Genomic DNA, 17,490 nt, shown 5'->3' with positions numbered 1-17,490 from the left:
CTCATTCCTGCGTTCATACATTTGAGTTCACAGCTTGTTCCTTCACTATACAATAGACAAAAGGAAAAATGCTGTTTCGTAAAGATAAATATCACAGAATGAGTTGGAACCAAGTTCCACCAAAATCACCATTCAGAGCAACAACTTCCAATCAGACTGCAGCCAAACATAAAAACAGAGCCATCCACATCTGAATGTTAACTGCATCTGAGTAGTCCTGCCCGTCCTAGGAATCTCTCACACACACACACACACACACACTCACACGCACACACACACACACACTCACACGCACACACACACACCTTCTTGCTACCACCCTCCCAACATTAGGCTGAGCCAGGCACGGTTGCTAGGCAACCATAATTCATGGACTGGCAATAAATGTATGTTAGCATGAAAATATAAAACTGAGGTACAGAGAAGAGAGAAACTGAGACAGACAGCGACTGAGAAATAAGAGCTTACCTTTATTCCCTTCAGCCCATTAAAATAATTATCTGTATTGTTCCGCATTTAACAAGCAGGTTAATCACAATCAAAGAGTCTGAATCTAAAAAAAAACTGAATATATTTAAAAGTTATTTACAACAGTCTATTCACCTAAAGTCAAAGCTGACAGCTTTCTGTGTTTTTTCAAAATGATACTTAATATTACAGCAGGTACACTTCATATGGAGACAAGAGACAAAAAGGCTGAAAGATCAAGAGTGGGAGATGAGAAAGTTTCATTCTTAACAAACACTGGAGCAATCTTTATTACTGAGACTGACAAGTACTGATACTGTTTCCTCTGAACAACCCTTTTTTTTTTGACAGTTCAAATAACTATGAGTCTCGAGTCTGGCTTTCATTTCTTTACTGTATCACACAGTGAGCCACATGTGAATGTCACCGCTAAAAGCAAGAGTTTCACTTTACTGTGAAACGAAGATTGAACATAAGAAGAAAATGTCAGATCAACCAGCTGCCATGATTGGCCTTCAAATAACACTGCCCTGGGCAATATCCTCTTTCACACAGTTAAACCATTAAAGAGTACAGTTAAAAACATATAAAGCTGTCAGTTTCACTCTCTTGGAGTCTCCATTTCCTTGAAATAAGTACATTTGTACTTTTTGTACCTAATTGAAAAGATAATTTTGCAATCATGTGTTTTTGTTTATAGATTTCCATCCATCTTCTTCCACTTATCCGATTTAGGGTTGTGTTGGGGCTGGAGCCAATCCCAACTGTTACAGGTTGAGAGTCAGGGCACCAGTCTGTGGCAGTGCTAACACAAAGAGAGAGAGAGCTATTCGCCCCTACAGCCAGTCTACCAGTTAACCTAACATACAGGACCCAGAGAGAACCCACACACACGCATAGATTCCACACAGAAAGGCCCCATCTTGCCAGTGGATTTGAACCCTTGGACCCTTTTGGTATAAGACAACAGTGCAAACCACCGCACCACTGTGGCATCTGTTTAAGGAATCATTAATATTATACTGAAATGTCTATACTTAATGCTTTACTAAACTTGTTGTTAATCCAATTTTAGTCCAGTTAACTAAACTATTTACACATTTTGACTTCTAGTAAATGGAAAATTGCTTTTTGAGTTTGTAGTCATACGTGTCTCTGTGTGCAAGTCTTTTCAAAACCTAAAGAGTAAATTTTCTTTCCAGTATGTCATTGTTTTTCTTGAGTGGGATATGATTTCATCGTTGTAATAGGGCTATAAAAATACACACACTGATCTTGGGCTACATTTAGGCCTAACGCAGCTGAGTTTACGATGATTATTTTTTAGGCTAATTATAAGCCATTGAAGACCAGACATATTTAGCCCAGAAAAGAACATCCACAGATGCTGATATTTAGGACTTGGCAACAACTCCGTGTATGAAGGGTATGTAGTTAGATTATTAAAGAGGTTTTTAGAGGGAAATAAATGCAAAACCCTTTATTGCGATGGTCAAATCTCCTCCATCTAAATGTACATGTGAATGACCAAAATATGGCTAAATACAAAAACCAAAACTGATTTAAAGACTTAAAAATATCAACAAATGCCTCTGAGATCATCCATGGAAACACATTTGTCACAACAAGTTTATCTTGACTAACACAATAAATAAAGAAAAGCTTGGCAGTGGATTTCAAGTTTCACATTGTCACACAAACAGCAGTTCAGATTGTGGCTGCCGTATGCGTCGTGTTCCTGTAAACTCTGATCACCCAACCCAATCAACCGCACATTACCGAATTTAGTCACCCACACAACATATTTTGTTCATTAAGTGCTGTCAAACCCGGTATCGAACTATACGTGAATGAAAAGAGAATCTACATCTGAGTGTGTGCATATACTTTTCAACATCAAACATGGTAATGTGACCTCATTGTGTGCTTTTTAAACATTTTCAGCACATTACACACACACACACACACACACACACACACACATATATAGTAACATAAAATTTAAATATCCAAAATCCATTTTCTTATCATTTAATTGATTTTAATCATGTGAATTATGTTTATGCTTTTAATCAAGCATGATTTGATGGTAAGTGGAACGAGATGATGACTGTTCATCTAGGGCAAATGTAGTGTGTACCTCACTTTTAATGTGAGATGTTGTTGGAACAAAAGTTCAGTCAGTTTTTCCAAGGTAAATACATAACAACTAACAAGGGAACTGTTGTATCCATGCTGAGGATTATATGTTTTACAGTAAAATACCATCTAACATGTCAAAAGAAAAAAAAGATTTTGTATCAGAGAGAAAAAAATAAAAATCTACAAAAATGTAATTGAATTGAAAAATAACTTAAATACACTACACAAGGACATAAAATTGGAAAGAGTAAAAAACAAACACTAAATTCTTTAATTCAAATAGGTTCCTATCATCGTACTAAGGCCAATGTTACAGCAAATTGTGACTTTCCTTTAACATTGACTCCCTGCTTTGTGTGTGCAGAACCCTCAGTGTAAAGTCACAGAACTCAGACTTCAGCCAAAAAAAGAAAAAGAAAAAAAAAGTCTACTCAGACTCATTTTGCGTAGGTCTGCATTTTTTGATTCCATCTGAACTTGTGTGTACAAACCACAAGAAGAGCCATACAAACCTTGTGTTTGTGAGTAGACACCAATTAGAACAAAACTGGCTTAAAGTGCCTGCACCAAGGTCTCGCGTCAAATGTAAAGGGGCGATTTTGAAATGAATCATGTAAAGCTACTCTGGTATTTATATTCGTGAATCCATCTTTGAAATTGTATTTCCCTACTAGTAAAGCATAAATGCCAGGTGTATACACAGTGACTTATTTGGAACCACTTACCACAGACAGAGTGCTAGTCATTGGGCCACCATCCCGGCTGAATGTGCTTCCATCTTGGCTCAACATAGTGGCCCCATCCTGGTTACCAGGCATGCTGGGCAAATCCATGCCCTGCAACTGGTAGGGGTGGTGTGGAGCTGAATTGGAGGGAGGGTCCAGAGAGTGATACGGTCCAGACGGGGAGTTGTGGGGGAGGTGAGGGGGTACCATGTGATCTGGCAGGGTAGGAGGAGTGATGGGTGGAATGTTGAAATCATCATCGCCCAAACCACTGACTGGGTATGACTAAAGACAGACAGGACAATGAAAATAAACAAATACAGTTTAGTCAGGGTCACTGTATTCAATAAAATATTGAGTCATCATTAGCAACATGGTTCTGCTCAGGGATTCCTTGTTCTGTCACACATGGAAAGTACGAGACGGAAAGAGCAGCTGCAAGATCCCAGCACAGAACAGAGCAGGTATCCGTGACAACAGACATGACAAAGATTGCATCAAAATAGAAGCTGCAGTGGAGGTGGGTTGCAAAGAAGCTTGCATGTATGCAGTAACATTGGGCAGGGTAAAGTAGCTTAAACAGCACATCTTACATGTGTAAAAGCTAAATCACCATCAGCTCATGACTGCTGGTATGATATCAGATTTTGACTTCATGGCTGACCTGAACTAACAAGCGTCCTGCCCCTTTGCTCGTAGGGGGCAAGAAGCCCCCCTACGAAAAAGCTATTGGCATCAGCAGGAAGGAAAACCTCACTTTTTCCGATCGCGGCTCAAGAGTTGGTAGTTCGTCTTGTAATCGGAAGGTTGCCGGTTCAAACCCCCGGCTCGGACAGTCTCAGTCGTTGTGTCCATGGGCAAGACACTTCACCTGCCGCCTACTGATGTTGGCCAGAGGGGCCGATGGCGCGATATGGCAGCCTCGCTTCTGTCAGTCTGCCCCAGGGCAGCTGTGGCTACAACTGTAGCTTGCCTTCACCAGTGTGTGAATGAATAGTGGAATTGTAAAGCGCTTTGGGGGTCTCGAAAAGCGCTGTATAAATGCAACCCATTATTATTATTATTATTACTTTTAATAGGAATCAGCCTCTGACAGAACCAGGCTCAGAGGCTGGGGTGATGGGAAGTAGGCATTTATTTAACCCTCCTGCCATCCTTTAAAAAACTCACACCCATCACCCTAGGGACCATTCTCAGCCACGCCATAAAAAGACCATATATCCAAATTTTATTCCACTTTAAATTAGCCAACCTTGTAAAACTACTTCTCCCTGAAATATTCATGTAAAGTTTTAATTATATTTTCGTTGTTTTAACCCTTCAAATCCCAGTGTTATTACATGAGCGCCCTGTGTTATAAGCCCCAAAAACCAAAAAACGAAACTAAATATTTCCACAAAAAACCAGTTGAAGTAATATGTGATTGTCATTATAAGTAGGCCTTTAGATGGACCAAAGATTGGCACCAACATACATTTTGACCTGCCATTATTTTTTTTGCATTTTTTTTGCAATTTAAAAATTAAAACTTCAAGGCCCTGAGTCTTCACTGACATCCAAGAAAAGAAGAAAAAATAAAATCATATGATGATAATTTGGGGTTGAAAAATAGCGTTTATAATGGAAGTCAATGGGCAGAAAATGGTCCCCAGGGTGATGGGTGTGGGGATTTCTGCTGCTCAGCCATTTTAGGCTGATTTAAGGAATTCACACTGGAATATTAACATTGACAGGTAAAAACTATCCTGTGGCAAGTTTGGTTATATTCCACTGAACACAGTGGAAATGGCAGCCATTTAACACATAGCAGTGGCACAAAAAGGTCCCAAGAAGGCAGGAAGGTTAATGCCAACTAGACTTCTAATTTTATTAAGCCAATGTACATTGCTGTTGCCTCATGGGCACTTCATTGGTGTTGGAAAAAGTCCAACCATCCATCGTTGTTTCCTTAGAGTGTTGAATCTACACTGTACTTTGAACAGATGTGGGCATCCATGTGGCTTGCAAATACGGGATATGATCGCTGGAGGGTATAAACTAAACCATCAGCTATTGTGGGCTGGTGCTGAGATCAGCTGATTTACTAGAAATGCTGAAATTCATGGTTTTAGTGCTTCTTAATATTATCTTATTAAACAAACAAACATTGCTATGAGCTTTCTGAAATGTTATGGATGTTAAAGTCAGGTGTGGAGTAGCTGACATAACATGATGGGCAACACTTAAAACTTGAAGTGACTGGGCTATGTTGCTTTTAGCAGAGTGCACAACTTAAAGAAAATCAATAATAATTGCATAGAGGTCTATAGGAGTACAAGAGTCATAAAACATTACTGTCAGAGTTATTAAATGACTGCGAGTGGAAAAACTACACACCATTGTTTCCTCAGACTCCAGTCTACAGCTCCGTATTGTGTCATGCAGTCTGTCTTCGTCAGCCACAGCTTGTATCATAGACTAATTATCGCTAATGATATTCCCCGTCTTGAAAGAAAAGCCTCGTGAACAAATACTTGCTCATTCAGTGACACAACAATACAGTAATTTATATGTACAAGCCCATTTTGCCTGAGAGAATAGACACAGGCAGGTTTTTGTGTGTAAAAAATACAAAGGTGCTAATCTGACATACCAAAAAACAAAACAAAAACAGGAGCAGTCCCCATATCATAACAAATTATGCTGAGAGCAAAGACACATGAGAGGGAGACATGAAGAGGGAAATGAGTGAGAGAATCATGCAAGAGGAGTGAGAGATAAAGAGAGGGAGAGAGGCAGTGTTAGAGAAGCCCTCTCATACTAATCTGACAGAGGAGATCTTTTATAGAGACTGACAGTCTTTTCTGCTTGGCTAGCCACACCAGTCTCTCCATCTCTTACTTTTTTGCTCTTCATCTCTCACCATCCCTCTCCTTCCACCCCTCTTTTGCTCTCTCTCCTAATCTCATCCTCAATTTCCATTTCATCTCTCACTCTTTTCTGCTCTATCTCAAACCCCATGCAGTGTTGAGTTACAAGTTGCATGACTTGTGAACTAAACGATGAGTTATACAGTATAGGTTCACTGTGGAACTCACTGCCACCGTGCTAAAACACGGTTCCACTTATAAGTTTCCGCTTCAATTTAATATTTAGGAAACAAGATATAAAAATAAAACAAAATGATCAACATATTGAAAAAAATACTTTCATTTCCCTTCATTTTGTGCTCATGTTCTCTATATTTTATTAATAACCAACAACTGATATTATATGCCATGAAGCTTGTTGTGCAGACTAACAAAAGCTAACTCACATCAGTGAGTCAAACTGCTGCACTGGGTCACAGAACACAGCAGATATGCATCGCTCCCTCTCACATCTTTCAGTTTTAGGCAAATTTAAAACTACTTTGATTTGGCTGCAATTCAACAGTCAATCTACAAAACAGGTTTGTTAAATAAGTCTTTATGGGTGTGTCATGTAATCCCAGTATCAGCTTAGAAGGGCTACGAGGTAGCACCAGCACTGGCATTACCAACGCTGTCTTGACTGTGTCTTTTCATAACTTCACAGCCTGAGTACTTATCAACTTCTTACACGAGTAGCAAAGTTTGAGGTGCCAGGGGCATATTTTAAGATGCTTTTGCACATTCTAAACAGTGCAAAAGCAATTAAGTCAAGCAATGTGTCATACGGTGGAAGCGAAATAGATAAATGCTGCATATAGAAAGAGTGTTTTATTAATCCCAAAGGGGAATTGCACTTTAAAGGAGCATCAAAATGTTGAATATGGATTGAAGATTTGCATGATTGAATAGAGACGCCATTTATTCTCTGATACTTATTTTGGCTCTGTCCTGTTGCTGTAAATACAATCTAGAGCACAACTCTGAATAGTCCCAAAATAAATGCAATTCAGTTTTCAGTAAACTGTACTAAAACAACAAACACAGTCGCTAGCCATACTGAAATGTTACCAAGCTATTTCATTAAATAAAATTATGGACAACAATGTTTTAATTGACCAAAATCTGGTCAGAAACAGTAAATCTGTGAAGCCAAAATGAAAATAATCGGGCTCTATAGACGAGAGACAATTGGAAGATAATTTAGGGAAATGTGAAAATGAAAATAAATGATAAATAACTGAATAAATGAAAGATCAGTAATGACATATAACAGGATACAGTACCTCACATAATGCAAATCAACTGCACTGTTAATGTTCTGTGACTTAGTAATTTAATCTGAAATGTTAGCCTTTAATTATTGTTAAAGAGGATCAACAACCAACATGTAACTTTAGCATCTAATTAAAGAAATGTACCACTCATTTTCACTGTTGTACTCATCCATCTGTTTCTCTGCAACTTTTCAAACTATTCATGGTTCTCCACAGCTTACACTCTGCTTACGATGAATATCATTATATTCTATGTTTTAACAACATTTCACAAATAGTACATTTCCCACATCTTGTCTGTGATCAGCCCCACACCCATTTTATTGTTTACAGTGCATGTGTGGTCAAGTGCAGTTCAACTATAGCTTAATTATAAATGGCACAACTATAACAGTTTCGGGAGGCATTATGTTATCATTTTATCATCAGTCTCACCTGACTAAGGTGTGTCTCGATTTCTGAAAGCAGTTCTTGCCTATGCTGTCTGTGGACTTTTGTGAGGTGATTTCTTTTTAAAAATAACCCACAAGGGAAAAATAGCTAAATCTTGCAAGAATGTTGTTAAAGTTGCGAGAGTACGTGACACTTCTACATTAAAATAAAACAAAACTTTACATACCAAACCATTAAGTAAAACTTGATCTAGTGCAGTAATTTTACTAAAACCTGTGTGACCAACTACATAGCCCTACAAGCGTATTGGGTTTATCGGGCAACCATCAAGCCGAATGGTCCGTTTTCTTGGATCACTGTTACACTGTTGAGCTCTGAGCTGTGCATAAATTATACTGCTTGTCTGTCTGCCTCTCTCCCTCCCTCTCCAACTCTGTCATTCCTTCAACTTCTGCATAAATTATTCTTCTCCTTCTCTCTTCCATTCATGTTGGTAGTACAATAGACTGTTCCTTGTGCAATGGGAGCTCCTAGAAAGACTAATGTAGTCAGGATTAAGTCCTTTCCCACATGTAGTGTTCGTGTTACAAATGCATGTCTCACAACTCCATGTCGATTTCATAAAATTAAAAAAAAGCACATATGATTGTGAGTAATATGTTGCCAGCATTTACAGAAGGAGGTTATCAAATACATCTGCTGCAGACAGGTTGCTGATTTGTGAAGTATCCAATGGGCATTCAGTTAGAAATTTCTTAAATTTACAATACTGTGAGTTGCTTAAAAGTCAATATTCAGTATGACCACTTTTATTCTTCAGCACAGATTCTGATCTTAGGCAAGCTTTCTTTCCAAAAGCTCTTCTTTGGCTGTTCTGTTCTCCGTCAAGATAATGTTATACATGTTATATCAATAATGTTAAGGTCTGGTTCCAGGGGATGTCAGTTCTTAACTGATGGTAATCTATCCAGGTACGCTTTTATTCCATTGGCTGTGTGTTTTTTCAGATCATTGTCCTGCTGAAAAATGAAGTTGTTGTCAATCAGACACTTTCCAGATTGTATTCCATGGTGCATCCAAATCTGATGGTACATGCAATCATTATTTCATCAATATTGACAAGATCTGCAAAAGCACTCGCTGGAATGAAGCCCCAAACCACAACTATGTTTTACAGACGACTGTAGACACTCAGTGTTGTCTCTGTCCTTTGATGATAGTTTGAACCAAAAGTTTTAAAAACGGGATTTATCCTTCATAAGACCTGTTCTAGGACTGATGGATTATAGCAAAATAAAAATATAATCATGATTATTTTACTACAGTTATTCATTTACTTAACAATCATGTCGTTAATGAACTTTACAAAATGTGCCTTTTAACAGTTGATTGCCTTGAACTTTAAATGTAGCCTAATTAACATGAAAAACAAATAAATGGTAGAAATAGAAGGTGAAGGTGGTGGGGGACACAAGGTCATATATCAAGGTCTCATAAGAAATCAGACTCCGATTAATGGCTGTTTCACTGTAAAGCCAATTATGCAGCTGGAGCAGTTGCTTCCTGCAAGTCTTTGGTGGCCTACAGTCTCTAGAGTGGGGTGATTAGGGCCATGGTGGATTACCTGTTGCCCTTGCATACATGCACAGTAGTCACACAGATAGTCGGTCAACAGCCAACCAACACCTCAAACACATACAGCCAAAACTGGACCAGACAAGACCCTTGATGATCCGGAGACAAACAGTGAGTGAATTTGGGCTTTTAGATAGAGGTGAAAGTGCACCAGGTTTAAAATGAAAATCTAATTTTATCCCTTATTCATTATCACTGAAGGCCAAAAATCATAGAATTAAAATTCTACTGACACATGGTGGGGTGGTAATTAGAGTTTTTTAATGTCCACTAGTGGCCAGCTGTTACAGCAGCTATACAGCAGTGTGCGATGCATAAAGCCCTGGTGTACGTGGGTGGGGATTTACAGAAAATGATTCCACTGTGCTGTGATTCTTTCCTGTGTCTTCATAAAAAAAAATAGTGCTTGTAGAAAGATGATGTTTAAATTGATTGTGCAGAGTAAACTGAAGAGATACACATACACTGACTGTATCCTCTGAGAGCTGGATGTAAACACACTCACACAGAAGCTACAGTATGGTTTTATGAATGCTGAATTTCTCAGTCAGTTGTCTTCCTGATAAAACGTGGGAGCTTGTTTAAGAGAAAGAGAAACAGACAAAGCAAAGAACATCGAAACAAAAGTGTTTTTTAGATTTTGGAAGACTTGGTGCCCCGACATATCTTCCACTGACATATTAAATTTGTAATTCACTGATACATCATGATTTCCCACACTGCAAAACACAGACTGAAGAGAAATGTTGCATGAAGATATGTTGACGAGTTTTACTGGAAACAAACTGATATCTTAAAATAAAATGTAATAAATAAATAAATAAATGAATAAAACCATGAACTAACAAAGGTAAAAAAGACAAGAAAACAAATCTGTCAGACTCTTTGATTATAGTGTTTGTTGTGTAAACTGAACAGACAAAACCTAAAGGTCAAGGTTAAAGCTATCTAATAATAAACATCAAACCTTTTGTATGATACACAGCTCAGATTTTCATGAAAGCACATGAAAGCTAAATTATACGAGATGTACAGAGACTGTTTTTGTTGTTTTTGTCTCAGATGCACTCACTAAACCATATCTTGCTGCATCAGTAAATATATATTATGACTATATACCTCATATGATGAATAAAAGCTGATTTTTCCTTAAACCAGGTCAAAATACGCACAATACAACGTACAAAGTGCATGGTTTAACCACAATTAATGACCTTTGACTAATACTATGATTAGAGGCTGTTAAGTCATACTTAACTGCACCACCATCAGACATGGAAAATAAAAATAAGCAGCATCAATGTACAACTGTAGGTGCAAACATATTGATCCCAGAGATCAGGTGTGCATTAAGGTTTAAATGATTAGAATGACTTTTCCCACAAGGTTGGCTAGTGTAAGCCAAAGCGTCACAGTTTGGGAACTCACCAATTTCTGGTCAGTCTGTTCGTTTAATAAAATAAATATCATGTACAAGTGAAGTCTAAAAATTCAAACTGACTTCAATCTGGGCGTGAGTTTACTAGAAATTGGGGCAAATGCCTTCCACCTAACTTAGTTGCTGTAAGCATAATGTGCAACTCCAGTTGAATTCTGGGTATTGCAGGCTTTGACAAAGAGATAGTGCTGCAATGATACCAACACTTCAGCTGCATAAATTCTCATCTGATTTTGCGCAAGCGTTACAGATGTGAAATGCTAAATTCCAAATAATCTGCAGTCAATGCTTTTACTTGGTACAGTTTTCTGTGGACACCTGGAAGTGTTTGGTTTTGTGCATGTAGAGGTGTGTGTCTGTATGAACATTCACCCAGGGCAGGCGATGTGTTTCGGCCATGTGTGCGTCTCTCCTCCAGTGCTGTGAGGGTGGTGTCACCTTGCTGAGAGGGTGAGGGGGATGTGGCACACGAAACTGTGGGAAGAATCACAAAGACAAATACAAATTCAAATGGGCCCAGAGGTCAGAGGGAGGTCAGAGGTCAAATCAAAAGGTCATGAAAAGCAGCAAGGAGAAAGCAAGAGACACACACAGAGACAGAGAGAGAGAGAGAGAGAGAGAGAGAGAGAGAGATCAAGTTTTCACTCATACAGAGGAAAACACAAGTAAAGTTCTGTCTTTATAAATGGCTAATATTGCTTTGCTTTATGTGAAAGTTGGGCTGCAATGATACCGAGGTGATAGAAGGAGCAGAAAGAGAGAAAGAGAAGCTGTAAATAAATTGCTTGTTTGTTTCCTCCACAGCTAATCCCCGATAAGAAAAGGTTACCCGGTGCTGCACAGCTGCAATGAGACCGAGACAAACACATAAAAACATCATTGTGACACAGTGCTACAAACAGGCTAGTCACTTTGAGTAACTGTGGCGATCACCACATTCTTTTTAACACCACTGTGCTGCTGTGATTCATTTCTATGCACTCACATTTCAAACTCTCCTGCTAACACAACAACCACCGACCAAAAACTAATTTGTTATTGGATAAAAACATGTTCACATTATCACATACTGTAAAGAAAGTTATTTTCATGATATAAATCCATCTTTTCTCGAATACATCCTCCATACTCTTGGATTTGCAGGTCAGTTTTTCTATAAATTGTACTTCTTGTATCATACTGGTACATTTACTTCACTCAGCAGTTTAGTTTTTCCCACCCTTTTATTTGCCTCTGTGCTGTTATGCTTGATATTCTGTATCAGCCCACGAATCTTCATGACTTTGCTGATGCCCTGACTTTTCCTCTAGCACTACCATGAGGTTTAAAGTGAGTTTTGTTTTGTTTTGGGGGGGGGGTTTAACACCTAGCACCATTATCAGATGATATATATATAATCATCTGTTCCATGATGTTGTAAACCAGCAATATGGAAAAGAGGGTCAGATGACTTCTCATAAAATTCTGCTGCACTGCGTGGAAGTATTAACAGCATGTATGTGAACTTTAACCTGCATCAAAAGAAGACAATGTACATGTGAAAGGTCATAGAGAGCACAAAGTTCCACACATGTCAGAGGCATTTAAAATACCATTTGGTTACTGAGACAGCTTCAAATGGCTCGCAGCTACATTAAGATAGAACAGATAATGTTTGACCAGTGCGTGTTTTCTGAGTGTTTTGTTCCTGTTAGACTAACTACTGTAGGAATCAGAATGTAACTCTTAAATCAGTGCTGGGTGCATTTGTCTGTAAAGCAGTAATGTGAAGATTTCTAAATTCAGAAATCAAGTTGCAGTTACTAATCATTATACAGCTACTCTCTTACACAAAAACGTTTTGTATACGCATGAATGATGTACAAAAAAAAATTCCCATGGGCATGAGATTCCAGACCAATTAATGTTTGAAGAGTGTCAATTTTCACATTATTTAAAGTTTTCTACAATAAATATAAGCATGTGATGGTAAACACCATCCTCGCTTTCCTCATCACTGCAGTGTCCATAATTAGATGGCATCACATTACAGTGATTTTGTAAAGCGGAACAGGAAGCCAACGCATTATATTTCTGCATCGATGTCTTGTCTTACCCATACTAGTTGATTAGTCTATGAATTTATTTCATAGGCTAATCAGTGAAATGAATTCAACAATTAGTCACCTTTACTTTTTTTTACCGTTACCAATTCTTTACATTACCAATTCTTTCATGTAGAATTTTCTGTAGAAAAAAAAAAAAAAAAATCACAATACCTTTAGACTGCAAACCTACACGTATTATTTTTATGCCTTCCAAAGCACTGATTCACCTGTCTTTCTCCCTGTTTCTGCATTAATACACTAACATTACTGCCACTCCATTAACATTTCCAAAAATGACAAGGATGAGGGTCAGACTTGACTGAAATTGGTTCCATTCATCACAACAACCTGCCTTTATAAAGGCAGTGGTGATTCAATAATAAAGCCATAAATTCTTATTCCACACACACAACTCCCCATCTTCTTATGGCAAAACACTATGAATAAAACATCAAATCATGTATTTCTTTACTGCACAATATTCTCTATATTGTACTCTATGAATAATGTATCTATAGTAGTGCATCTTATTAATATAGGCTTTGCTTGGTGGTGAGGTAATTCTGCACTAACAAACACACATCTTAGGCTTCCCTTAGGAGCTTGAAGTGTACTTTCAAAAGCAGCAACACCCACTTGCTGTGTAGTCTGTGCAGTGTACTGTTCTAGGGCTGTTGCTAAGTTATCTTGTAACAGCTGATGTTGATCTCACTTTATATAATGAACAATTGTTCTCTAGTGGAAATTTTCCCATTTTTCATGACCATATTTTCAGGTAAGTTGAAATTTAAATGAAAGCAGACCCTTCATAGCGCTTTTTCCCCCCACAAATCTAAAACTCAAGGATTTGAAGTTTGTATCACAGAAGACAAAGAAAAACAATTATTCCCACATTTAAGATTACCAGCAAATACTTCTGATTGACAGTGACAATTAGTTGATTAAAATAATTTTTCTATAGGGGTGCTGTGCCAGTGCAATTTGGGTTTTGGCGTAAAGAAACATACCGTTGGTATTTACAAAGAGAGCGTAGTGAGAAAACTGCATATATATATACACATATACATATATATATACACATATACATATATACATATATATACACATATATATATACACATATATACATACATATATACACATACACATATATATACATACACATACACATATATACACATACACATACACACACACATACATACATACATACATATATATATATATATATATATATACATACATATACATATATATATATATATATATATATATATATATATATATATATATATATATATATATATATATATATACATACATACATATATATATATATATATATATATATATATATATATATATGAGGCCTTTTTCTCTTCTCCCGTGATGCCCTGCTGTGTAAAGTGCAGCTGTTTACAAAGTAGTCTGCATCACGAGTTCCCTTATAACAACTTTGAATACAGGTGATACGACTTGCTTTGTCTCATTGGTTTTTCAAACTAATCCCTAAATCTCTACTTCCCCCTCTTAGTAAACTAATCTACCCAACTTATGTATATTCAAACAGTGACACACACACACGAGCACACATGCACGCACTCCTCCTATTAATGTCAGAAAACCTTCCAAGATCACATAGTAAAGTCTCAAAATAGTCTCAAAAATGCCTTCCAACTTGTGTGTACCGGGATTTTGGTCTCCATAAAGGCTGTTGGTCCCCACAAGTATAGTAAACTTCCAATTTTTGATCCCCACAACGATGTCTAAACCGGTACACACACACCTGCTGCCTTTGTTTACTCCGGATAAATGACAACCACACTGCATGATTTTAGAAAAAAGGGAACACTCATCCCATGAAGTCACCATGTTACACTGATCCATGGTGCAAGATATCCCCAAGATAATTTGGCTGCACGTCAGAGAAGCTGCAACTTTCTCAAAATGCACTCTATGCGTTCTGATTACGGTTTCTCATTAGTAACCATATTCAATAAAATATGGAACATCCAACATTACTGCTGACATACTTTTAAAAGGAATTTAGAGAACAGCTCAGTGTGATTTGAAAGCAGAAAGTCAAACAAACAACTTCACAGGGCACACTCTGTCTCTACACACAAATGAACGCACACACACAGTCTCATAAACACACACCTGATTGGTTGAGGCGAAGTCAAGGCCTGGTTCTGGCATACCCAGGAACATGGTGTCCCCATCCAGCTGGAGAGAACAAAAAGCAAGAGCAACAATGTCAACAAACCATAATCAAACACAGCAAACACATAACGGAAAGCCGGCAAGGACACAATAAGTAAAGATGGAGGTAGCAGATTGCTGGCTGGCTGCCAGTCAACTATCTGTTTGCCATCTTCTTCAGACATTGAAAATCCTGCAACCTGCCTGAGTAAGAGGGCCGTAAACACACTTCTGTTTTATTACTGTCCATGTCCATCATACACAAGCAGAGATGAGGTGATTTAACAGTGACTGTCTTTGCCAGTCACCATAAAACAACCCTATTATTTCAGAATTTGACATTTTCAGAATGACAGATATTAGTATTTGTTGTTTGCAAATTTGATATGCTGAATCTAGAATTTTGATCCTGCCATTTTAAGTCACTGTGTGACTGACATTTGTTAAAGCACGTTACATAACTTTCACAACAGGAAATATTACTCTATACTTTATATCAGGGCAACTCATATACTATGAGAATAAAACATTATATTTACACAGAGCATCCTATTTGTATGCAGGGCCTTTTACTTCCTTATTTCTCTCTCTTATCTGCACAACACTTCCTCCTGTGAAGCCCTTTCTTTCACAATAGCTTTTATTTGTCCTACATCACAGACAGCAGTAAAGAACAAAGGGTTTTAATGTCACTGCATGTCACAGGCAAGCCACTAGAAGAAAAACAGTCTACAAGATGGTTTTTACATTTCAGTATTCTATTTGTTTTTCATTTTAACTGCATTTAATGTTCAAAGACATTCATAGTGAAGAAGATAATTATAATTGCTCATTAAATACATGTTTCTGGCAGTGTATTTATAGACTAGGTTGACTCCCCCAGCAGGTCTATTCATGTGATAAAAAACTAAATTCATTAACTGCTATGGTCTCTATTAGCCTACTGTTCCAGTTAACCTTTTTTTATCAACATGCAAAATAATGATTTATATGAAATTTTCTCTTGTATTTTGTTTATCTGCTTCATCTGTTCATTTGATATCTAAACACTTAAGTCGGCAAGTTAACAGTCATTCACTGTTCCATGTAAATAAGGTTAAATATGATTTCTGTTCTCCTGCTGCTATATATACAGATTAGTTTGTCTTCATGTTGGAAGCGGGTAATAAACTCCATGGTGCCTCTCTCTTCCTGTGTGCAGAGCTACATACAAATAGCTCAGCTGCTCTAAACGTGCAACTACACTTAACAACTAGCAATATAGCACGTGGATGGTGCTACATTAATTGTGCCCCAAAATGTATTTTGTAACGTATTCAGAATACGTTACTCAATGAGAGTAACGTATTCTGAATACTTTAGATTACTTAATATTAGAGCTGGGCGATAGAACGATAACGATATGTATCGCGATATAACTTTTACTCGATAGAGAAATTAAGCTATCGCGATAGACCTCGCCGCTCTTGTCCTCTAAATTAAGTAGCGCAGAGCCGAACCAATCACAGCTGCAGCGTCACGTCGCGTGACTTGTTACATACAGCACAAGTGCCAAGCCGCACGTGGGTTTGTTTGGGAAGCAGCCAGCGGGTAATGGAGCCAGCGCGTAATGGAGGAAATGAGTGTGCCGACTAGAAAAATCAACCGAGCGTGACCGAAGAGAAAACAGATGACGGTTCCAACGCCGGAGAGATTGTCGAACGGAAGAGCCATAGAAGTTCCGTAGTGTGAAGGTATTTCGGCTATTTCAAGTCTGACAAAAAATAGAGTAGCGTGCACTGTAAATTGTGCCGAAAGCAAGTCTGGAAATACAATAAACTGGTGCATGCGTCACACTGTGCGCCACGTTATTGTTTCGGTGAAATGAATTTCTACAATACTGTTACTTGTACTCTCTGCAGTGTTTAAATGCTTACATATACACACAGTTACTGTCCGTCCACACATACGACTCGGTTCTGCTTCTATGCCCCAGCTTTGTTTACTTTTTCCCACCGAGGCTTCTAGACTTCTGATTGGCCAACATTTCTGCACGGTTAGGAATCTAGCGCCACCTGCTGCTTTGGCATGTTCATAGCAGCGTTTTCCTTCATTTCTGCCTTTATGTGTGGACGGGATTATTTTTTAAAACGAAAACGGAAAATCTCCGTTTTCAAAAATACCCGTGTACGTGTGGACGTAGCCTCAGTCTCTGACTGGAAGCGCTAATTCGTCATTCGGCTTTTGTCAGACTAA

General features: G+C 38.0%; 1 protein-coding gene across 1 annotated transcript in view; it reads right to left on the bottom strand.

Moving 5' to 3' along the window:
• Positions 1-17,490, bottom strand: part of tox (thymocyte selection-associated high mobility group box) — a 68,374-nt gene that overhangs the window by 20,573 nt on the left and 30,311 nt on the right. Inside the window, exons 2-4 of the mRNA XM_004573991.3 lie at positions 15,214-15,279; positions 11,339-11,440; positions 3,336-3,620 (exon numbers count right to left, since the gene is read on the bottom strand). Coding sequence (XP_004574048.3) covers positions 3,336-3,620; positions 11,339-11,440; positions 15,214-15,279 — 453 coding nt within the window. The remainder of the gene's footprint in view (positions 1-3,335; positions 3,621-11,338; positions 11,441-15,213; positions 15,280-17,490) is intronic.

Source organism: Maylandia zebra, linkage group LG18, assembly GCF_041146795.1.
Source record: "Maylandia zebra isolate NMK-2024a linkage group LG18, Mzebra_GT3a, whole genome shotgun sequence".
NCBI lineage: Eukaryota > Metazoa > Chordata > Actinopteri > Cichliformes > Cichlidae > Maylandia > Maylandia zebra.
This window is presented reverse-complemented; position numbering and strand designations above follow the sequence as displayed.